The 25,166-nt window shown below is 44.8% G+C and overlaps 1 protein-coding gene across 1 annotated transcript in view; it reads left to right on the top strand.

Annotated features, from left to right (window-relative positions):
- Window positions 1–25,166, top strand: part of LOC129712505 (cytosolic carboxypeptidase 4-like) — a 225,474-nt gene that overhangs the window by 77,503 nt on the left and 122,805 nt on the right. Inside the window, 4 exon segments of the mRNA XM_055660971.1 lie at window positions 5,695–5,772; window positions 8,125–8,217; window positions 10,529–10,677; window positions 16,610–16,697. Of these exon segments, the coding sequence (XP_055516946.1) occupies window positions 5,695–5,772; window positions 8,125–8,217; window positions 10,529–10,677; window positions 16,610–16,697 (408 nt within the window).

Below are 25,166 nucleotides of genomic sequence, written 5' to 3'. Positions count from 1 at the left end.
GGCTGGATAGGAATTCCCAGGACGTTGGTGGTTGTAGCTGTATTATACGCTACACCAGTCCTTGTTGGTTCTTGATAGGCTGCCTGATTTAAAAGGAGTGAACTGGGACATTTTGTTTTATGGGAAGGATGTAGAAGAGAAATGGAGGACATTTAAAGGGGAAATTTTAAGAGTACAGAATCTTTATGTTCCTGTTCGGTTGAAAGGAAACAGTAAAAATTGGAAAGAGCCCTGGTTTTCAAGGGAAATTGGACATCTTGTTCGGAAAAAGAGGGAGATCTACTATAATTATAGGCAGCATGAAGTAAATGGTGCTCGAGGAAAGCTAAAAGAAGATATGAGGTTGCTTTGACAAGTAAGGTGAAAGTGAATCCAAAGGGTTTCTACAGCTATATTAATAGTAAAAGGATAATGAGGGATAAAATTGGTCCATTGGAGAGACAGAGTGGACAGCTATCTGCAGAGCCAAAAGAGATGGGGGGAGATATTGAACAATTTATTTTCTTCGGTATTCACCAAGGACAAGGATATTGAATTATGTGAGGTAAGGGAAACTAATAGAGTAGCTATGGATACTATGAGTTTCAATGTAAAAGAAGTACTGACACTTTTGAAAAATATAAAAGTGGATAAGTCTCCAGGTCCTGACAGGATATTCCCTAGGACATTGAGGGAAGTTAGTGTAGAAATAGCCGGGGCTATGACAAAAATATTTCTAATGTCATTAGAAACGGGAATAGTCCCCGAGGATTGGCATACTGCGCATGTTGTTCCATTGTTTAAAAAGGGTTCTAAGAGTAAACCTAGCATTTATAGACATGTTAGTTAGACTTCAGTTATGGACAAATTAATGGAAAAGATACTTAGAGATAATATATATAAGCATCTGGATAAACAGGGTCTGATTAGGAACAGTCAACATGGAGTTGTGCCTGGAAGGTCATGTTTGACTAATCTTCTTGAATTTTTTGAAGAGGTTACTAGGGAAATTGATGAGGGTAAAGCACTGGATCTTGTCTATAAGGCCTTTGACAAGGTTCCTCATGGAAGGTTGGTTAAGAAGGTTCAACTGTTTGGTATAAATGCAGGAATAGCAAGATGGATTCAACAGTGGCTGAATGGGAGACGCCAGAGGGTAATGGTGGATGGCTGTTTGTCGGGTTGGAGGCAGGTGACTAGTGGGGTGCCTCAGGGATCTGTGTTGGGTCCTTTGTTGTTTGTCATGTACATCAATGATCTGGATGAAGTGTGGTAAATTGGATTAGTAAGTATGCAGATGATACCAAGATAGTGGGTGTTGTGGATAATGAAGAGGATTTCCAAAGTCTACAGAGTGATTTAGGTCATTTGGAAGAATGGGCTGAAAGATGGCAGATGGAGTTTAATGCTGATAAGTGTGAGGTGCTACACCTTGGCAGGACAAATCAAAATAGGACGTACATGGTAAATGGTAGGGAATTGAAGAATGCAGTTGAACAGAGGGATCTGGGAATAACCGTGCATAGTTCCTTGAAGGTGGAATCTCATATAGACAGGGTGGTAAAGAAAGCTTTTGGTATGCTAGCCTTTATAAATCAGAGCATTGAGTATAGAAGCTGGGATGTAATGTTAAAATTGTACAAGGCATTGGTGAGACCAAATCTGGAGTATGGTGTACAACTTTGGTCGCCCAATTATAGGAAAGATGTCAACAAAATAGAGAGAGTACAGAGGAGATTTACTAGAATGTTGCCCGGGTTTCAACAACTAAGAGAAAGGTTGAATAAGTTAGGTCTTTATTCTCTGGAGCGCAGAAGGTTAAGGGGGGACTTGATAGAGGTCTTTAAAATGATGAGAGGGATAGACAGAGTTGATGTGGACAAGCTTTTCCCTTTGAGAATAGGGAAGATTCAAACAAGAGGACATGACTTCAGAATTAAGGGACAGAAGTTTAGGGGTAACATGAGGGGGAACTTCTTCACTCAGAGAGTGGTAGCGGTGTGGAATGAGCTTCCAGTGGAAGTGGTGGAGGCAGGTTCGTTGGTATAATTTAAAAATAAATTGGATAGGCATAGGGATGAGAAGGGAATGGAGGGTTATGGTATAAGTGCAGGCAGGTGGGACTAAGGGAAAATAATTGTTCGGCACGGACTTGTAGGGCCAAGATGGCCTGCTTCCGTGCTGTAATTGTTATATGGCATATGGTTATATGGTTATCATGCTCATGGTCCTGTCCGCCAGCCCATGGTGGACTATGGTTCAGAGACGATGTCTGAGACCACAGGGATCCGTGGCTGTGTAGGCCAATCAGGTACTTTCAAGACACTGGATGTTGAGTCCATATGTGTTTTTGCTTAGGATCCGACTGATGAGGCAGGAGGGAAAAACATTGTAAACAATTATTCCGCATTAAGTGAGTAACGTCCATTGCTGCTGCCCCAAGTGTGGTTCACAAGCGGCATATGTTGGTAACTGGTGATTGGGTCTAGATGCAAATGGATCGATATCTGGCGTCCCTCTTTTGGTAATATCAGCAACTTTTTTGTGGTCCAACAACCATTCGATGCTGTCATTGAATTTTCATGACCTGGTGTGTGGCTCAGTATTGAGCTTTCCTTATAGGTAAGTTTGCTGATAGCCAAATATGTATGTTAACACACCATAGCCAAATATATTGGCTAGATTGACACATGGTATTGATCTTTTCTCCCATATGATTAATATATGCCACCACTGTGAAATTATCAATTCGTAGGCGGACATGCAGGTGGTGCATTGTTAGCAGTAGGCTTTTAGCCCATAAAATGCACCCAACACCAGTGTTTTTAGTCATTAATTATTTTGTAGGTTTATCCAAGTCTGATTTACTCTTTGGCAATGTTACAGACATATGGTTAACGTTAATTGTAAATCCCAGGAAGTCCACTTGTGGATGCCATCGACTTAGATTTATCTGGATGGAGATGACCCCAGAGTTTCACCCAATGTTTGGTAGCTAAAACTGCTGATTTAGCTAGATCCAGGGTTTTTTCCCAACAAATGATATATCATCAAGATATGCCATGACAATATGTTTTTGTTTCTAATATTGCCAAGGCCCGTTTTAATATCATGGTGAAAAGTCTTGGGGCTGAAGTTAGCTCATTAGGCAACGCTATGCCCTGCCATAGTTGCCCCATCCAGTTAAATTGTAGGTATCGACAATGATCCCTCCATGTCTCCCAAAACCAGTGTAATATTCCCCCTGTTAGTATAGGTCGTACACCTTTGTGTTCTGGAAGGAACCAGATCCACCTACTTACCTGGTTGCCGGTGGTACGTCCCTTTCTTTAATTTCTGCCTCTTCTGTGGAAGAGGCGCCGGAGTGCGGGTTTGGCACGTTTTCCATGAGGGTCGCTCTGGGCTTTGGCCTAAAAGGACCTTTGTGGTGCTGCGCGGCCCACATGCTTTCACCAGCGTCCTGCTGGTGTATGCATAGGGATGCTGTCATTGCTGATGACGCTGTTATGAGCCCGACGGCTTTTAGCTTTAATCTCTTCGTCGAGCTTTTTTCTGTACCATCGTCTGGGCGAGCAACCAATGATATGCCCGCTGTCGGAAGTTTTGAAATCTTCTGTCGTTTGACCTCCTGGGTTTTTGTGCCAGTCCCACTGTACCCCCAGATCGCATTGTTTGCTGCAAGCATTTTTAAAACGAAGTAAAGTTCACAGGAGGCCTATACTTCTGCGTAATTTTGTTGCCTGTTCCTGCAGAAGATGGAAGTACAGGTAGTCGATGCTGGCCGCCAGCCTGGTCTGTAATGGTACTTTAAGTTGATCCATAATTTTGGTGATCACTCCCAGTAGCTCCTTATGATTCTGCACCCCCTGCACACAGCCGTTTATTCAGCCACGTCCCCTTCTTCCGGACCAGCCCAGTCCTGGTCCACAATGCATTCCTCTATCGAGGAAGATGCATTGTTTTACAGCCCCCGATAAGCTGTTGTGTGAAGACTCCCATAGTGAGCTTACTCCATCTCCCGGAGCAAGTCACGGGTGGACCTCTGCTGCACTCGGGCAGCGCGCCTCTTTGGCCAGACTCAGATGAGTATGATCAGCCGGGCTGAATCCTGCTGGGCTTTGCCTCCAGCCTGCTGCGCTGCTTTGAGTTGTACGACTCATGGCGCTGGATTCAGCTTGGAGTCGGTAAGTGGACCTTAGTAACCACGCCAACGGTCACTTTCACTGCCCTTAGGCAGTGCGTCCTTCTGGCCGGACTCCCTGAGTCTATCGGCCGTACCGACTCCTGCCTGCCTGCAGCCTGCTGTGTTGTTTCCAGGTATACAGCTCGCGGTGCTGGGCTCAGCCTGCGCCGGTCATACCCGGCTGTCAGCTGCCGGAACATTCCTAGTTCCTCACAGGCTGCCGTCCTGGAACCGCTGTTTGCCCATGGCTTGTTTTTTTTTATTTTTTTTAACAAAATTTATTCAATTATTAAAAATAATATTTACACTACAATAAAACAAGCCAGAACCCACCACCATAATACAATACAAACATGTATCCGTAATAAACTACTATACAACTATGATACAATCCTTATTGAGGATACATTCAACACCCTGCGTAGCCCAGCGGTCCCGAAACACCCTCAGGGTGCCCACAGACAGGGCGTATTCCCTTTCTAATCCCACCCGGGCACGGAAGTATCCCAGGAAAAGGGGCAGGCAGCTGCCTCGGGTAGAGCCCTCCACCGTCTGGCGCCGTGACTCGCGGATGGCCAGCTTGGCCAGGCCCAGGAGCAACCCAACCAGGACATCTTCAGCCCTACCCTCTCCCCTGCGCACAGGGTGTCCAAAGATGAGGATGGTGGGTGAAAAATGCAGCCAGAAGGCTTGCCCATGGCTTGTTGGCTGCCGGAACCTTCCTAGTTCCTCACTGGCTGCCGTCCTGGAACCGCTGGGCGTCCGTGATGTTGGCTGCCGGGACCTATCTGGCTCCCTGCGCCAGCCTGCGGTCCTGGAGCAGCTGGACGTTTAGAGTTGTCGGCTGCCGGGAACTGCCTTGTTCCCCGTGGCAGCCTGCGGTCCTGGAGCCGCTGGACGTCTCTGGTGTTGGTTGCCGGGACCTACCTGGTTCCCCGCGGCAGTCTGCGGTCCAGGTCCGTTTTTTCTTTCCCTTGTCCAACGTGCTGTAACATAAAGCACAGCAAGGGGAAGAATACAACTTCAGTTTTTCCTTACCTGTGTAGGTCCATTTGAATTTTTCCCACAGGAGCGCTCCACCCCCGCCCGTCGCTGTTGCACTGCGTGAGACGCAATGGCGCACACGCGTGCTGGTGGGGTCTTCACGTGGTCACTCACGTGACTCCGAAGTAAAATCAAATACTAGAGGGCATAGCTTTAAGGTGAATGAGGTAGAGTTTAAAGGAGATGTATGGGGATGTTATTTTCACAGACGGTGGTGAGTGCCTGGAGTGCCCAGTCCAACATCACGGTGCTGGAGGTGGTGTTTGACATTAGTGGCATTTATGGATAGTCATGTGGATATGTAGGGAATGGAGGGATATGGTTTGTGTGCAGGCAGATGAGTGATGGTCTTGGCATTATATGCGACACAGACATTATGGGCTGAAGGGTCTGTGCTTCTTCAGCACTGTTCTGTATTCTATGTTCTATTTCTGTGATTTTTTTTAATTACTGTGCTTTCGTGACTTTATGCCTAACTTTAATTTCAGGGCTAAAATCTTTGAAGATATTCAGCGTTTAGTCTGCTCTGGGGATGTCCTGAACAGGGTCATATTGGACATTGAAAGGTTTGTTGGTCTGTTTACACCCTCTGTCTGATGCTTCACTCTAATCCCAAACTACAGAGAATTGCTTCTCAAATGTACCTGGAGCTGGCGATCAGAGCCACCGTTAACTAGCAGGTGAAATAAATGGGCCGATGGATCTCTGGCTAATGAAGAGAGCTGTGCTGAAATCAAATTCATGGTCCATTTAATGAGATTTATTAATATCCTTTGGTCTGTCATAAAACATATTGTGCCCAACATCAAAAAGGAATCTAGACATAAAGTGCTGGAGTAACTCCACGTGTCAGGCAATCTCTCTGGAGAAAAGGAATGTGAAGATTTGGGCCAGAACCCTAAACTCAAATTGAAGGGGACAGCACTTCATATTTTGCTTGGGCGATTTGCAGCCCTGCTGTATGAATGTGGATCTCTTTAATTTCAAGTAACTCCTGCATTCTATCCCCTGCCATCTCTCCTCCCCTCCCCTACCCTGGTTGCCCTATCAGTTCCACTGATCGCATCCTTATAAACATCTTGTTATCACATTTTCCCCAGCCAAGAATGGACCATTATGGGCTTTATCTTTCCTGCCACCCCTAGTTTAGATCTAGTCTTTCCCTGCCGCCAGTTTATCCCCCCCCCCCCCCTCACTCACTTATCTGTACTTTCAGTGAGAAGAAAGAATCTGAACCCTTGTGGTGGGGTGAGACATTTTGGTATCGAACCATCGCTGGTCAGGCTTGAACTCTTGTGTGGACCGGGCGTGATCTGGGTTGACCAATAATGCAGTCAGGGCCATCGTGGCGATTGGGAATTGGAGTTTTACTCGGGCGTGTTCATGAGCGACAGTGATGCTACAGTCGTTATGGGAGATTTCAACATGCAGGTAGACTGGGAAAATCAGGTTGGTACTGGACCCCAAGAAAGGGAGTTTGTGGAGTGCCTCCAAGATGGACTTTTAGAGCAGCTTGCACTGGAGCTAACCAGGGAGAAGGCAATACTGGATTTAGTGTTATGTAATGAACCGGATTTGATAAGGGAACTCGAGGCTAAGGAGCCATTAGGAGGTAGTAACCATAATATGATAAGTTTTCATCAACAATTTGAGAGGGAGAAGGGTAAATCAGAAGTGTCAGTATTACAGTTGAACGAAGGGGAGTATGGAGACATGAGGGAGGAGCTGGCCAAAGTTGACTGGAAGGGAGGATAGGGAGGACAGTGGAATAACAACGGCAGGTATTTCTGGGAATAATACAGAAGGTGCAGGATCAGTTCATTCCAAAGAGGAAGAAAGATTCCAAGGGGAGTAAGGGGCGACCATGACTGACAAGGGAAGTCAGGGACAGTATAAAAATAAAAGAGAAGTATAACATAGCAAAGATGAGCGGAACGTCAGTGGATTGGGAAACTTTTAAAGAGCAACAGAAGATAACTAAGAAGGGAGAAATAATGAGGCACGAAGGTAAGCTAGCCAAGAATAAAGTCATAATTGGTGATAATTTTACAATGTTCTTTAGACTCAGGATCAGTTTCTGTGGATTGGAGGGTAGCTAATATTATCCCACTTTTTAAGAAAATCGGGAGAGAGAAAACGGAGAATTATAGACCAGTTAGCCTGACATCGGTGGTGGGGAAGATGCTGGAGCGATTTCTATCTTTAAGTTGTGTATTGATGATGTCCTTATTATTTATTTTTCTATGACTATATGTTTTTTTTTTCTCTTCTGTTTAATCTTTGTAAGGTGACCTTGAGATTTGAAAGGCGCCCGAAAATAAAATTTATTATTATTATTATTTGCTCCTTGCGCTCTACCTGGCCATCCGTCATTTCCGCTAATTCGAGGGCTGGGATTTCACAGCTTTCATTGACCACAAGCTATTCATGTTTGCCTTTGTCAAGGTGTCTGATCCCTGGTCATCCCAGCAGCAGCATCACCTGACCTACATCTCAGAGTTCATGACCTGCGTCCAGCACATCGCAGGCAAGAACAACCGGGTCGCAGATGCATTGTCCTGCATTGTCATCATTGCCATCCACGCTTTGGCCCCAGGTGTTCACTACAAGACCCTGGCAGCCGCCCAGCGAGAGGATGAGGAGATGCTCACCTACATGTCACTTTGAAAAGCTAAAGATCTGAGTGCAGAGCCTGTGCTAGTGGTGAGTGTCCCCTTGCGTGGACAGTACCTCAAACCCCTCATTAATTTTCTCTCAGATAGAATTTGGCCATCAAAATTCAGCTCTAAGTATGGGCTTTACAGATAGCCTTTAAAGCACACGTTAGGGTCGTGCAATGAGATGTGATGGTGGAATCTGGAATCTTAGTTGCTTTCAAGTAACTTTCTTGACAGTATTTGCTGTTCTTTTTCTGGCAGCCCTTCATTGGTCGCACCAGGAGATGACTTTTCCCTGAAATTCTTTTCAAACTTTGAGTCGGGAAATCTTCGAAAAGCTATTCAAATTCGCAAGTAAGTGTAAAACGGGATATAGTGTACAGTCAGTCTGATCTGCATTCTGCATGGAATCTTGTGAAGAAAGAGTGAAGGTGAACACTTCCATTGCTAAGGGTGAGAAGAGCAAAACTAAGTGTCAAGTTCCGGTGAATGGGATGATTGTGGGTGGGTATTTCATGACCGGTGTGGGCATGATGGGCCAAAGGGTCTGTTTCAGTGCTGTTTCTGATGCTTCTATGTAATGAAAATCCATACATGTTAATTGTACATGCCCTAATTAAGATCAATTAATGTAACCTAGATCAGGAATGGAAACTGTAACCTTCTGGCTCACCTACTTTGTTACATATCGCAGTACAAAATATAATTTACCATCCTCTTACTCCATCTAAGAATATGAATCATCAGAAGATGTCTGTGTATATTCAGATATAGTGCAATCTCAGACCTTTTGCACCAATTTGTGCCCCGAGTCTCTCAAACATTAGCATCTTGCCCATGCCCTAGGAATCTAATAATGTAGATCATGGGCCAGGTTTCTCCTGCACCATGCAGATATCTCCCTGCTTTTGTATGAGTAAGTTGTGTTGGAAGGAACTGCAGATGCTGGTTTACACCGAAGATGGAGATGAAATGCTGGAGTAACTCAGTGGGTCAGGCAGCATCTCTGGAGAAAAAGAATAGGTGACATTACAGACAGTGTGAAGAAGGGTCTCGACCCAAAACGTCACCTATTCCTTTTCTCCAGAGATGTTGCCCAACCCACTGAGTTTCTCCAGCATTTTGTGTCTATCTTCAATTCACGAATTCCTTTCTGTCCTTCGAGGAGGATGGACCATGCCTTATTTCAGTATCGTATCTGGAAGTATCTGAGAGTGCAGTACTCCAACTCTCCTCTGGAGGGTCACAGTGCAAGGGGACTTGAACTCACCAGTTTTTAACTCAAGAGTAGTTCCTTTAGTGACACGGTTGGAATGAAGTCTGATACAGCCACCATACTGTTATGTGGAAGAATGTTATGACAATCTAATAGTGACTGTGCGAATTTCAAACATGTCACTATTGATCTTTGCTTCATCTTTAAATTAAACATCAGAATTGCAGCCCTTGAGAGCTTTTTCTCCATGCCACTGGAATATGAATGACACAGAATACTCAGTCACTGAAGAACTTCTTTGTTATAACTTATCAGTAGGGAAATTGCTTTTGATTGAATAGGCTAGACCAAACTCTTATCCCTCCAGGTTGAATTACAAGAAACAGATATTTACAACGCAGAAGCAGGAGCACTGTGTTCAAAATAATTCCACTTCCACCAAACTTTCCAGCTCAAAAAACAAAGTGCTCAAGGAACGCAGCGGGTCGGACAGCATCTCTGGAGGGAAAGAACCAATGACATTTTGAGTCAGGATCCTTCTTCAGATAGGTCTAGAAGTCTGATGAAGGATCCTGACCTGAAACATTATCTGCCTATTTCCCCTCCACAGACACAGCCTGGCCTGCTGAGTTCCTCCAACACTTTGTTTTTACTCAGGTTTTCAGCATCTGTAGTTCCTTGCATCCTCGATTTCTAAATCTCAGTTTGCAGGGTATAGGATCTCAAATACGTGGGATAACCTTTCTGCCAATGACCTCCTGCATTAATCCACTTTGGGTTATCTTTTGAGTGGCCCAGTGGTACAGCTGGTAGAACAGCTGACTTCACAGTGCCAGAGACCCGTCTTTTAATTCTGACCTTGGGTGCTGTCTGTGTGGAGTTTTCACTCCTTTCTGTGACTGTGTGGGTTTCCTCCGGGTGCTGTGGTTTCCTCCTTTATCCCAGCAATTTGTAGGTTAATTGCCTTCTGCAAGATTTCCACTGCTGCATAGAGCAAAAGTGGGATAACACAGAACTAGTGCGAACGGGTGATGGATGGTCAGCATGGACTTGATGGGCCGAAGGGCCTGTTTCCATGCTGTATTAGTCAATCAATCAACTTTGTTCTTGTATGCACAAGAAATTTGGAAGGTGCCTAGATCAAGACTGAACATGGGAGCCCACTTCTAACTGAGTGCCAGCACTGGATCAAAGACGATTACATTAAGTTTCCAATCATAATGACATTTAATGACATAAGTTATTTGAATTCGTTTTCAAGAAAAGATAATCCCCTGCTAGGTATAATTTGTTACATGTTTTATTATCTGCCATTGTGTTTCTCATAATGATATCAAATTGCCAAATTAATCTGTTCCTCGGTTGTTCAGTGTCCGGGTTAGATTTATATTATTGAGCAGCAGTATTTTGGCTGTTCTTTAAATATCATTCTTTCCTATTCCTGTCCAGGTATGAATATGACCTGTTAATGAATGCTGACATCAACACAACCCTTCAGCAGCAGTGGTTCTACTTTGAAATCAGTAGCATGAGAGCTGGCATCTCGTATCGATTCAATATTATTAACTGTGAGAAGACAAATAGCCAGTTCAACTACGGTAAGGAGTGTAAGACACAGTGAAATTCCAGGCACATTATAGTAGACCGAATCCACTGTTTCACATGATGTAGGCAATTCTGTTGTGGCTTAAATTGCCAAACAGCCAAAGTACTACATGGTTACAGGCCATTGCATTGCAAACCTCCAGCTTCAGTAGCTATCTGCCTCTGTCTAAATTTATTGCACGAGCGATCGGAGACTGGAGCATGATTCTAGGTCAAATCTCATTGTTGCAACTGAGGAACTTAACATTCAAGTGATTCAACAAATTTGGATAAAATGTCTAGTATCGCAATGAGCATATGAAACCTTTGGATTGATGTAAGAAAAAGGGTCTCAACCTAAAACATCACCCAATCCTTCTCTGCAGAGGAGTGGCAATCCATACCGATCTTTCTTCAGGAAATAATTCAATCAAAGATATTGCTGTTTAGGTTACATTGAAGAAGGAGGCATTTTCTTGTGATGGATCTCTGACCTGAAGCATTAACCGTTTATTTCTCCACAGATGCTGCCTGACCTGCTGTGTGCTTTCTGTACATTCTGTATTTATTGCAGAAGTTCATGTTCATACATTCTAGGAACAGAATCAGGCCATTTGACCCATCAAGTCTACTCTGCCTTCAATCATGGCTGATCTATCTTTCCCTCTCAACCCATTCTTCTGTCTTATTCCCATAACCCCTGACACCAGTACTAATCAAAAATCTGTCAATCTCTGCCTTAAAAATATCCATTGACTTGGCCTCCACAGCCTTCTGTGGCAATGAATTCCACAGATCCACCACCCTCTGACTAAAGAAATTCCTCCTCATTTCCTTTCTAAAGAACCATCCTTTTATGCTAAGGCCTCTGGTCCAAGACTCTCCCACTAAGAGCTGGGCATTTGGGATTTGGGTTCGCTGCCAAGGACTGTGCGATGTGTGTCGAGTATCAAGCTGGCATCTTTCTCTCTTTCCCAACACGATGCAATTCACTGCCTTCACACATTTATTCACTTCCATTTTGAAAGCTGCAGTTGAATCTGCACCCGCACAGGCAGTATATCCTGGCCCAGATCTACATGATGAGACTGACCACTCTGCCTCATTCACCTGTGGATATTTCAACCTGTCTCCTGGAGCCTTTTAGTTTGTTACCAATAGAAATAGTCTTTTCCTTCATTCTGCCTCAACTTGTCCTGTTTTATCTACTTCTCCCACAGCTGCTTACATAAGGAATACACCTCCACATTGCATCCCCCTTGAGATCACACCTTCCCTACCCAGCAATGGGTTTACGAGGGCAACAGCCTGCCTGAGTCATATGTCGCTGGCCCTGATTGGTCCTAATCTTTTCTCACCTCTTAACCCCCCCCCCCCCCCCCCTTCTGCCCACCCCTCCACCTTGAATCTGAAGAAGGGCCCCAACTCGAAACGTCACCTATGCTTTTTCACCAGAGATGCTGCCTAACCTGCTAAGTTACTCCAGCACTTTGTATCTATCTTCCACACATTTCCTTGTGCTATCCTTCCATGTTAAATACCAAAAATTGTTTTCTTGCCTGAGGATGCTATGTAAATACTTTTAGAATCAAGTATTCATGAGAGAGCAGTAAAAAGCTTGGGTAAAACTGTTATATATTCAGCAGGTCAGGCAACGTCTGTGGAGGGAAGCAGACAGATGGTATTTCAATGTAATAACAAGGAACTGCAAATGCTAGTTTATACCAGATAGACACAAAATACTGAAATCACTCCGGGACAGAGAGCATCTGTCGAGGAAATGGATGGGTGATGTTTCAGGTCAGGACCCTTCTTCAGACTGATTGTAGAGGGGGCAGGAAAAATCTGGAAGAGAGAACGGGCGGAACATGAACTGTGCTGCCACTTCTCTCTCTCAACTTTCTTCCGAAAGATGATGTTTCAAGTTGGGATAATTCCTGAGACTGGAGAAGGGTCTCGACCTGAAATGTCCTCTATCCATTTCTCCCCACCGGTGCTGCCCAATCCACTGACTTCCTCCAGCAGTTTATTTCTCGTTCAAGATTCCAGCATCTGCAGCCTCTTGTGTTACTATTAAACCATTGTGCATGTCTTGCAAAGATTGAATGGGATTGGTCTAATCTACTCCAAGCCATTGGTGAAATTGCACTGTAAAGCCTTTGCCTCCTCCAGTCTTTCTCCTCAAGTTTTGCACCTTAATGAGATGAACCCTCTGCTCCACACAACACATAAATACCCAATCCATACCCGATACAGGTGCTGTCTGTGCGTTTGTACATTCTCCTTGTGACCTGCATGGGTTTTCTCCGGGTGCTCTAGTTTCCCCCCACACCCCAAAGATGCACAGGTTTGTATGTTAAATAGCTTCTGTAAATTCTAAATATCTGTTAGTGTATGGGATGATTGCTGGTTGGTGCGGACACGTGGGCTGAAGGTACTGTTTTTTGCGCTGTTTCTCTAATGTCTAAAGTCTAAAGGTCTGAGTCCATGAGCTAAATTTTCAGCCCAATGAATTTATAAATAATTTGTGATTGATGAGAAGATACCAATTTATGGAATTCCCTGCCCCAGAGGGCAGTGGAGGCTAAGTCACTGGATGGATTTAAGAGAGAGTTAGATTAGAGCTCTAGGGACTAGTGGAGTCAAGGGATATGGGGAGAAGGCAGGCACGGGTTATTGATAGGGGACGATCAGCCATGATCACAATGAATCTCGAAGGGCCGAATGGCCTCCTCCTGCACCTATTTACTATGTTTCTATGTTTCTAAGATTAAATGAACATCTCTATATCTGCATGCCCAAGGATTATCTGCCAACCGATATACACTGCAAATGCTGGTTTATACCAAAGATAGACATAAAATGCTGAAATCAGCGGGACAGAGAGTATCTGTGGAGAAAATATATATTGGTTTACAGCTTTCTTGGACAGATAATCCTTGAGTAGAATTGAAAGTCGGCAGCTTTATACCCGAGACCTTATGTAGTTTGGGTTTAGGGACATGTCGTACACAGTTTATCTTCCCCGAAGCCTTCGTATTGTAGCTACAGCATAAGACTTTTATATTTTGATTCATGTGTTTGCAAGTATAATGCTTCCTCCAAATACAGTTCAGTTTGAATTATTATGATAAATATTTATACACTGTAACACCAAGACACTTACACACCACAAGCTCCGCGTTATAAATAAAACAAGATGTGAATCTGTGTATTGCACTCAGTATGGCTTCTGACCGTTCATGCTTCATATTTCACACTGAATCAGGCGGCATGGCAGTTTCATAATTCAACAGCTTGAGGGGATTTTACTGTGAAAGTGAATTTACAGTAAATTCATGTAATTCAACTGTTTGGACAATTCCACAGTTTAAATGTTGAACCACATTTAACAGCAAATCATAGCACTTATGTTTTTAATGGGTCTCATAGATATTAGTGTTGATGACAATTAGTGTCATGCCAACAGCAGCAGGAACTTCAAGATCCTCTGTAAAATAAGGTGGTTTCAGAACGAATATGATTTGAGAACAAGCCAGAGAGAGTTATCATTAAAAGCATTGACTCGCATGAAGTTGGAATTCTTAGTATTGTGCTGACTTTCCTTGAAATATGTTGTCAGTGATTGGGTTGGGTCCACACCAGGTTTTAACACGTCGAAAACCTAATCCAACAGCACACAAATGGGTGCAGGAGAAGGCCATTCGGCCCTTCGAGCCAGCACCGCCATTCAATGTGATCATGGTTGATCATCTAAAATCAGTACCCCATTCCTGCTTATTCCCCATTTCCCTTGATTCCTTTAGCCCTAAGAACTAAATCGAACTCTCTCCTGAAAACAAGGAACTGCAGATGCTGGAATCTTGAGCAAAAAACACAAGGTGCTGAAGTAACTCAGCGGGTCAGGCAGCATCTCTGTAGAATATGGGTAGGCAAGGGTTCAGGCAACGTCTCCGACCGATTGTGATAGGGAGGAGTAGGTGTGGTGCAACAGAGCCTGGCAAGTAATAGGTAGATACAGGTGAGCGGGATTGATTAGCAAATGGGTGGACAAACGCCAAGATGAAAAGGAGACAAAAGGCTGTGAGATAGGGAGAAATGTGATGTGTGGCCAGAGGAAGGGATGTAGGTGGAAGGAGATGGGGGGGAGGGTAAAAGGGGGAAGAGATAGTGGGAGAATATTTGTCTGCATCCACATGGGGCACAAAAGAGGGGAGACGAAAAAACGGTGGGGGGGGGGGCGTCATTAGTTAGTCTCCTTTGCCACAGTAAGGCTACATGCAAACTGGAGGAGCAGTACCTCATATTCCACTTGGGTAGCTTAAAACCCAGCATTATGAATGTTCATTGTCCGATTTTGGTAACAATTCCCCCATCTTTTTTCTCCTCCTTCTCTTCCCTGTGAAATTCATGCCTCTTATCTCCTTATATCACACCCCTTTTTGTCGCAGTTTCTTCTCTGGCCTTTATCCACCCAGCTGTCAATCAACTTCCTCATCTGTATCCACCTATCACTTGCCAGGCTTTGTCCCGCCCACACCTCTCCTTCAGCTTTCTTCCCTTTACTACAATTGGTCTAAAGAAAGGCCCCGACCTGAAACGTCAGCTGTTTATGCTCTCTGGTGATACTACTTGGCCTGTTGATGATTCAACAAAATCTGTCAGAGAATAGATCATGCAATTTAAAAAAAATGTACTTATCCATGCGCCACATGCATTGCTGCCTAAACTCGCATTTGCTGCCTGTCTGTGACTCCCTCTTGCCTACCCATTTTGAAGGGCATTTAAAACATAAATTATTTTTGTGGGTCTGTGGTCACCTGGGCAAGGACAGGACATTTCCTTCTCCAAATGAAAGAACTAGAGAGAATCTAAGTAGGATCCAAACTCATTCTCCAGATAAATAATCCATATATTTGGGAACCAGTCCAAGAGCTTAATTATCGTACTACTGCACAGGTATTTTGGAGAACGTTATATAAGTGATTGCACTTATGGTTCTAAAATAATAAACTTTATCTTAGGTAGACAATAATGCTGGAGAAACTCAGCGGGTGAGGCAGCATCTATGGAGTGAAGGAAATAGGCAACGTTTCGGGTCGAAACCCTTCTTCGATGCTGCTTCACCCATCTGCAGTTCCTTCTTAAACTTTATCTTAGTTTAGGTCAGTTTAGTTTAGAGAAACAGCATGGAAACAGGCCCTTTGGCCCACCAAGTCCGTACCGACCAGTGATCCCGCACACTGACACTATCCTACACACACTAGGGACAATTGACTATTTTACCAAGGCCAATTAGCTTACAAACCTCTACGTCTTTGGAATATGGGAGGGACCCCGAGCATCCGAAGAAAACCCACGCAGGTCACGGGGAAACTGCACACAGACAGCACCACTAGTCAGGATCAAAGCCGGGTCTCTGGTGCTGTAAGACAGCAACTCTACCACTGCGCCACAATGATGCTGCAAATGTTAGACATTAACATTAATTGAGAAAATAATCATCTTGCTTTTATGTATTGAGCATCAAGCCTTTACACTTCACTGTTAATGCAGAGTCACAGTGTGGGGTCTGAGACTCGACAGAAAGAGAGAAACATAGAAAATAGGTGCAGGAGTAGACCCTTTGACCCTTCAAGCCAGCACCGCCATTTAATATGATCATGGCTAATCAACCAAAATCAGTACCCCGTTCCTGCTTTCACCACATATCCCTTGATTCTGTTAGCCCGAAGAGCTATATTTAACTCATCCAAGTAAGTGAAGGATCTCTGATACCAGGAGCAAGGAGGGTATCTGATCAAGCTCAGATTACATTGTTAACCTTTTGATTAAGTAAGGATTCTAATCTATCAGAGAAATATAGAGGAATAAGATTTAATTGTGTCCTGATAGATGGAGTTATGTTGACACGAAAACATCATTTTCTGTGCCTACTTGTTGCAGGGATGCAGCCAGTGTTGTACTCAGTCCACGAGGCATTGTGTGGAAGAGCTCAGTGGGTCCGAGCAGGCACTGATATCGCCTATTACAGGTATGATTTCCTCATTTGTTATCTGTTATCATGTTTGGGTTGAGTACAAAATAACAAAGGAAGCTCGGTGTCGTTATGTGTGCTAGTCGGCCTGCTGAATATTGGGTGAATGGGATGAGAAAGGATGGTCTCATCTTTATATTGACTTCTATCCCAACTCCACCAGTGGTTTAAGAATGCAATTAAGGAGATGGGTTTAGTGGTATTGAATGTGTGTTGTCGCCACAGTGCTCACTTCCATATGATCACTGTGTAACACTGCCCAATCCTATATTAGGCCGTCAGCATCCATAAAGACTCATTACACACCCCTGTAATGGACTGTTTGAACTACTTCCCTCCGTCAGACGTTACAAGGCCTTCTACGCCCGAACTTCCACACTCAGAAACAGCTTTATTCCAAGAGCTATAGCGGCTCTGAACCGGCCCTGCTGAGTGCCCCCAACCCCCCTGGACTGTCTCCCTCGGATGGTCATGACACACAGCTTATTTATTTATTTTACTTTTCTTTTTCATTGGTTGGAGCTGCATACTAAATCTCGTTGCACTGACGTGCAATGATATTAAAATATATTATTATTATTATTATTATTATTATTATTATTATTATTATTATTATTATTATGATCACCGACAACTGCCTACAGAAATGTTGGCACAGAAACGGATTATTTTATTGTACTTGCACCACTAGGAGAACTAACCATTTAATCCAATTTCTTTTGTGACTGGCTTTATTCCAGTTCATTATTAACAGCATATTTAATGGTCAGTACTGGAGTAACCCATTCTTCTCCGAGATGCTGGGCGGCACAGTGGCCCAGCGGTAGAGTTGATGCCTTACAGTGCCAGGGACCCGCGTTCCATCCTGACTACGGGTGCTGCCTGTATGGAGTTTGTACGTTCTCCCCGTGACCCGCTTGGGTTTTCTCCGAGTGCTCCAGTTTCCTCCCACACTCCAAAAACACACAGGTTTTTGTAGGTCAATTGGCTTTGTAAAAATGGTAAAAAAAATAATCCCTAGTGTGTGTACAATAGTGTTAGTATGCAGGGGTCTCTGGTCAACGTGGACTCGGTGGGCTGAAAGGCCTGTTTCCGTACTGTATCTCTAAACTTAACTAAACTATGCTGGACTGGACTGGACTGGATGTCTTTCAGTAACTATTCCTTTACGTCTTGCACCTTCTGTCAGCATGACCGACAGTGGTTCTTGGTTCTTGGTTTCTTGGTCCTCCAAAATATTCCAAATGGAATTTAAACTGGAGGTGGGAGGAGGTGACAGAACAACAGTATGTGAGGCTACCTATTCTAAGGTTACTGCAGTATCACAGAATTCCCAATGATTTGCTGAGTCCAGTCGTGGTGTTTTAAAACTTTTATTCAAGCACAACGGTTATACGGCATCAGAACAAAGCATTAAAATATCTACAGATTTCAACTAAAAACTGAACTTATCATAGCTAACAAAACAATGGAACTGTAACTAAAGGACTGAAGAGTGAACACAATGAGCGACAAAAGGCACTAGTCTAACACACTGGCCTTTTATAAAACACAATACAGAAAATCAAGCTTTCCTTATGTGTACAGGGTGATTTGACAACAGCTGTCCAGGGTGAAAGCCATCAGGGTTAAACTGCTCTGCAGCCAGCTGGACCTCTCTGTACTTCACGGAGACACAGCTTTTGCAGCCCCCTGTCTTATCAGAAACAATTCCTTGGAGTCTCACGCCTGGTTACTGTGCAAGCTCGCACAGTCACATTTTAATTTGAGTTTTCCAATGTTTTTCCAGCTAACCTTTTCACACAGAGGGTGGTGGGTGTATGGAACAAGTTGCCAGGGGAGGGAGTTGATGCTGGGACCACCCCAATGATTAAGAAACAGTTCATAGGCACATGGATGGGACAGGTTTGGAGAGAAATATCAATTGCAAATCACTTCTGACAATAACCAATGCAGCTGTATAAAAATCATGGATTAAAAAATTGAGGCAACTTTGGCCTCATCACACGGGTAGGAATTTATTCTAAACTTTTCCTTTTACTGTTAACTGTTATTTTCTGTCAATTTCTCATTTTTTTATCGAGCCTGATATCTTTCCAGTTAGTTTGGGCCTGAAAGAAGAACAAAGGCTTCAAAAAAATCCAACAAAATAACTGCATTGATTTTATCCATGTGGAGCGTGTGTGTATTTAAGGATAAATGGGAAATCTTTTAGGACTGAGATGAGAAAAACATTTTTTACACAGAGAGTGGTGAATTTCTGGAATTCTCTGCCACAGAATGTAGTTGAGGCCAGTTTATTGGCTATATTTAAGAGGGAGTTAGATGTGGCCCTTGTGGCTAAAGGGATCAGGGGGTATGAAGAGAAGGCAGGTACAGAATACTGAGTTGAATGATCAACCATGAGCATATTGATTGGCGGTGCAGGCTCAAAGGGCCGAATGGCCTACTCCTGCACCTATTTTCTATGTTTCTATGTTTCTATGTTTCTCTCTGTGATCCCATAGATATCCTGTGGTTACTCTGGTTTCCCAATCACAGGATGATGGGGTTAATGAACTGTTTTATAGTTACCCCCGGTGAAAGCGTTTGATGGGAGACGCAAGGATGTTTGGCAGTGCTGGTGCAGGATTCCCAAAAGGTTAATTCATAGATTGAGTCAGTAGTAGTAGGTGTGGAGCAGGCACACCGGACCGAGTGGGTACAAATATTTAAGAAAGAACTGCAGATACTGGAAAAATCGAAGGTAGACAAAAAAGCTGGAGAAACTCAACGGCTGAGGCAGCATCCATCTATGGAGCGAAGGAAATAGGCAACGTTAAATGCTCGCCTACTCACTCCATAGATGCTGCCTCACTCGCTGAGTTTTTACAGCTTTTTTGTCCACAGTGGATACAAATAGATGACTTTGACATGTTTATTTATCCTTTATAAAGATTACTCTTTTTTAGGTTCATTATTACTGTCACATATACTGCGAAAAGCATGCCATCCAAACAGATCAGATATACCATACACAGATACAATCAGTTCAAATGTAAGTAAATAGATTACAAAGGGGAAGATATAGAGCAGTGGTTCTTAACCTGGCGGTCGTGACCTTCTTGGGGATCATTTGAGGTTTTTCCGGGGGTCATGAAGGGGTTGGAAATAACATCAATTTGTTGAGCCCATTTTTAGGAACCTAACAAAGGTACATACCACACACAGTATTTTGTTCGCGTGTCTGCGTACTTATACACAGGGGCTATGAGAGGGGGGTGCAGGGGGGTACATCATACCCGGGCCCGGGAGCCGAAGGGGGGGGGGGGGGCAAGGATTTCCTGTATGGGTCTTCCCCGTAGGAGGAGGGGGGCACTAGGACCCAGCAGAGTCATCACTACTGATGGGTCTTCCCTATAAGGGGGGGGGGGGGGGGGGGGGTGGGGGCACTGGGACCCAGCAGAACTAGAACACATGCTGTCTGCATGGTGGAGGTTGTGGGCCTGGTGCTGAGCCGGGGAACTCTGGTGAGGTGACGGCTGTGGCCCGCTGGTGGCCGGTGGAGAGGCGAGGGTTGGCGGAATCGCTGGTGGAGGCCCGTGAGGGGCTGGAGGAGAGATATGGGCAGCAGCATCGGTGGCTTTCTGAAGACAGTGAAGGTCGGCGACAGTGGCTGTGGTGGTCCCGCCCGGCGAGGTGGTGAGAGTCAGTAGCTGCGGCTGTTTCAGTGGCCCGGGTGTGTGGGTGTCAATGGGTGTGGGTGGGTCAGTGGGTGTGAGTGAGTGGGTGTGAGTGTGAGTGGGTGGTTGGCGGTGCGACTCACCCGTTGCAGCGGCCCCTACAGCCTGTCTGTCTTTTTTTAATTTTTTGTCTAGTTAAATGTAGTGTTTGGTGTTTATAGTATTTTTAAATGTGTAAATGTGGGTCAGTGGGGGGGGGGGGGGGGGGGGGGGGTGGGGGGGGGGGGGGGGGGGGGGGGGGGAACTGTTTTTAAATCTCTTCCCTGTCCGGGAGACCCGACTTTTTCCCTGTCGGGTCTCGGCTGTCGTTGGGGCCTAGCACCGTGGAGCGGCCTCCAGTGAACGACCCGGGGGCTCGGGAGACTGCGGAGCTGCGGATCTGCGGACTCACCATCGTGGGGCTGGCCGGCCTCGTGCGTGGGGAGCGGTGACTCGCTGCTGCGACTCGACTCCTGGGGCTCGGAGGCTCCAGCAATGCAGCCGCAGGTCCGGTGGACTGTGACATCGGGAGCTCGCGGGTGGGGGAGGAGGAGAGAGAGTGGAGCTCCCGCAAACGCGACTTCTCCAGCCGGTGTCACGGGTGTTGGAACGACCCGGACCGGGACAGTATATCACCCGGCACGGCTTCATGGCCGTGGGACTCACCATCGCCCGTGGGGGTTCCAACCTTGGACTTTCAGACCGGGAGTGGGCCGTAAATCGCCCCGCGCGGCCTAAAATGGCCGTGGGTCATCATCGTGGGGCTTGGACATCGGGAGAGACATGGAGAACAGGGGAGAGAAAAGACTTGCCTTCCATCACAGTGGCTTCACTGTGATGGATGTTTGTGTGAATTTAATTATGTGTATGTCTGTAAGACAGTGTCTTTGTTTGTATGGCTGTGGAAACAACATTTCGTTTGAGTCTCACTGGGGCTCAAATGATAATAAATTTGTATTGTATTGTATTGTATTGTATTGTGTGTGTGTGTGTGGGTGTGGGTCAGTGGGTGTGGGTCAGTGGGTGTGTGTCAGTGTGTGTGTGTGTGTGTGTGTGGGTGTGTGTGTGTGTGTGTGTGTGTGTGTGGGTGTGTGTGTGTGAGTGTGTGTGGGTGTGTGTGTGTGGGTGTGTGAGTGGGTGTGTGTGAGTGGGTGTGTGTGAGTGGGTGTGTGTGAGTGGGTGTGTGTGAGTGGGTGTGGGTCAGTGGGTGTGGGTCAGTGTGTGTGTGTGTGTGTGGGTGTCAATGGGTGTGGGTGTGTGTGGGTGGGTCAGTGGGTGTGTGTGAGAGGGTGAGTGGGTGTGTGGGTGTGTGGCTGAATGTGTGTGTTAGTGGGAGGGTGAATTTTGTAAATGCAGTTAAAACCATTCGATCTGTTGAACGATAACAGAGTATAGACTTGGTGACCTGTTTCCAAATGTTTGTGTTAGCTTAAGAATACTATTAACAATTCCAGCAACAGTAGCTTCTGCAGATAGGTCATTTAGCAAACTCAAGCTGATTAAGAATAATTTAAGGTCTACAATGCGTTGAGAACGGCTTGTGGGTTTGGCCAGGCTAAGTATTCAAAGTCAAAGTCAATTTTATTCGTCACATACACCCGAAGGTGCAGTGAAATGAATTTGCCAGCAGCGATGCACTTAAAAAGAACACACAATACACAATAAAATGTAACACAAACATCCACCACAGCATTCTTCACTGTGGTGGAAGGCAGCAAGCTTCAGCCAGTCCTCCTCCTTTAAAAAGATGCGCAGCTCAAGAGTGATTTCATGGAACAAGAGCTCACCACGTTTTGGGTGAAAGTGAAGGACTGTCCTGTTCTTTCGAAGAGGACCCTGACCCTATTGGTCCAGTCCCCTTCAACTTATCGCTGTGAGGCTGGATTCTCAACCATGGTAACTCTGAAAACGAAGATACGAAATAGGCTTGTGATCGATGCTGACATGAGGTGCTGCCTGTCGAGCATTCGTCCTCGTTTTGATCACCTGATGGCTGCAAAGCAAGTACAGCCATCCCATTGACTGAGCATTGGCAGTCATGTTTTAATAAATCGGGCTGTTTTTTTCAAGTTTTGTTTCGGGGGTCACGGCACTGACCAAGAATGTCTGAAGGGGTCGTGGGGCCAAAAAGTTTAAGAACCACTGATATAGAGTCACAATATAGTTCTCATCATTGTAGTGCCCCAGTTCCTTCAACAAAAGTACACTGTCCACAATGGGGTAGAGGTGAATTAAACAGCACCCTAGCTTGTGGAAGAACTATTCTGAAGCCTGATAACCGAGGGGAAACTGTTCCTGGTGGTGCACACTTTCAAACTTCTCTACTTCCTGTCAGCCACGAGTGGGAAGAAGAAGGAATCACCGGGGTGGGCCTAGTCTTGGATTACGTTTCCTTTTCTGAAACATTTCTCACTTTTTCCTGTACTTTTACAGGCTAGTTTGCCATTGTATTCATACAGAATAAAAAATCTTCAGTGTTTAACCTGTTCCTCCTCTGATGTGTAACTCTAACTGCTTCTGGGGTGTTTACCAGTCAGATAATTTTCTCGTGTGAATCGAACGGCCAACATGTGATTACGCAAGGGAGTGTCACTGGAGCCTTTATCAAAAGAGCGCAGTCACAGCTGGTGGAGCTGCTGCCTCACAGTGCCAGTGTCATTGGGTTTAATCCTGACTTCCAGTGCTGTCTGTGTTGGATTTGCACGTTCTCCCTGTGACTGTGTGGGTTTTCCCCGGGTGTTCTGGGTTTTCTCCCACACCCCAAAGACGTGCAGGTTTATAGGTTAATTGGCTTCTGCAAATTGCCCCTAATGTGTAAGGAGTGGTTGAGAAAGTGGGGTAACATAGAACTAGTGTGAACGGGTGATCGATGGTCGCGTGGGCATTGTGGACTAAAGGGCATCTTTCCATCAGTATCTTCAATCAATCAAAAACAGAAATGGTTTATTTTACAAAATGTTTTGCTTTCATCCATTTTCCAATTTGTTCATTAATCAAAGTTGCTCTCATGCAGTGAGGTATTAATAGCACAGGCTGCTGATACCACAAGATTTGAGAGATTTTTCGGTTGACAGTATATTGCCTCTTTATTGACTGCCAGGTGGTGCTATTGTTTTTTGTGTAGCTAACACAGAGTATGTGACATGCAACGTATTATGCTTTTGGTTTGTAGTGGCAACTATTTGGAATGTGATTACTGGTGCCCGAGGGCACTACCTTTGTAAAATTTGAATTTTGCAGTGTGAGTTAAGACCTTTGATTCCCTCCCAACAATGGGAGTGAGCAATCTGAATTTACTTTAGGAGTGTGTTAAACTAACACTGGAATACAAATTAGTATTAATAGACCAAATGAAGCATAAAGCACTGAACCTCTCATGTTCTGGGCTTTATAATCTCCCAGAGCCTCAACAGCTGCGGGTTTCTGTGCAGCTTCTGTATGTCATCAGAATTTGTGCGATCAGACATCAAGATGGATCATTATTCAGCGGAGATTAATACTGGGCACCTTTGTAATGCATAGACTGCAGGGGGCTGTAATTACAATAGAATCTGTGAGTAGGGTAGACCAAAGATCCTGTAGCAAGCAAGATGGCCACTCAACGAAAAACACGTAGTAGGGTCATGGGCAGATTCATGGGTAATCTTCGGCCCCATTTCCGTAACCGGCTTCCGTCCCCGCACTCCTATCCAAACAAAGATCCTGTGGCAAAGATCCAAAGACCCTAGTGCAAGTTTAATACAAATATCAACTCAAACACAGCACATGAGCCAATTATAAAGAAATCTAAAAAAAAACTTTACAAAAAAGAAAATTAAAAAAAACATTAAAAGATAGAAATTAACAGAATTATAATTTATTGACATATTAATCATTAACAAAAAATAGAAGAATTATGAATTAACAGAATTATGAATAATGGGCCTAACACTATATCACACACACGCACTGTTCCCCCGCAACACTGATTACACTGTGAGAGGGATGTACAAAGTCGGGTCGGTTACTGAAATGGTCGACAAAGAGGCTGACGTACCGCTCTGTTGTGTACTACAAGTCAGCCCATAGGTTTTTAGCAGGAGTGCACTATCTTGCTTGCTATAGGATTTTGGGGTAGACGAGTCTGATCAATAGTCACGCTGTGGACCTGGGACAGGGTGGGTACAACACCAGACATTGACTGCACCTTGGGCAGTGGGAATGGATGGACATTATATCTGCATGGATGGTGATTCTACTGGGCTAATAACCTGTTCATTTAAGATAACTTATCTCCACTGTGAAAGTGACTTGAGAAGCTCAGTGATCCTGGTCCGCACACCCCTTATTTTAGTTTTGTTTCGTTTAGAGATACAGCATGGAAACAGGCCATTCGGCCAACCAAATACATGCCAACCAGCGATCACATACACTAGCACTATCCTACACACTAGGGACAATTTACAATCTTTACCAAGGCCAATTAACCAAAGTGGGCAGCACAGTGGCGCAGCAGTACAATTGCTACCTTACAGTGCTAGAGACCTGGGTTTGATCCTGACTACGGGTGTTGTTGTACGGAGTTTGTACATTCTCCCCGTGACCTGTGTGGGTTTTCTCCGGGTGTTCTGGTTTCATCCCACACTACAAAGATGTACAGGTTTGTACGTTAATTGGCTATTGTAAAAATTGAAAATTGTCCCTATAATTTGTGTTACTGTGCGGGGATCGCTGGCCGGCATGGACTCGGTGGTCTGAAGGGCCTGTCTCTGTGTTGTATCTCTAA

The sequence above is a fragment of the Leucoraja erinacea genome, chromosome 33 (assembly GCF_028641065.1).
Source record: "Leucoraja erinacea ecotype New England chromosome 33, Leri_hhj_1, whole genome shotgun sequence".
Lineage (NCBI taxonomy): Eukaryota > Metazoa > Chordata > Chondrichthyes > Rajiformes > Rajidae > Leucoraja > Leucoraja erinaceus.
The sequence above is the reverse complement of the archived record's forward strand: the minus strand, read 5'-3'. Positions and strand labels throughout refer to the sequence as shown.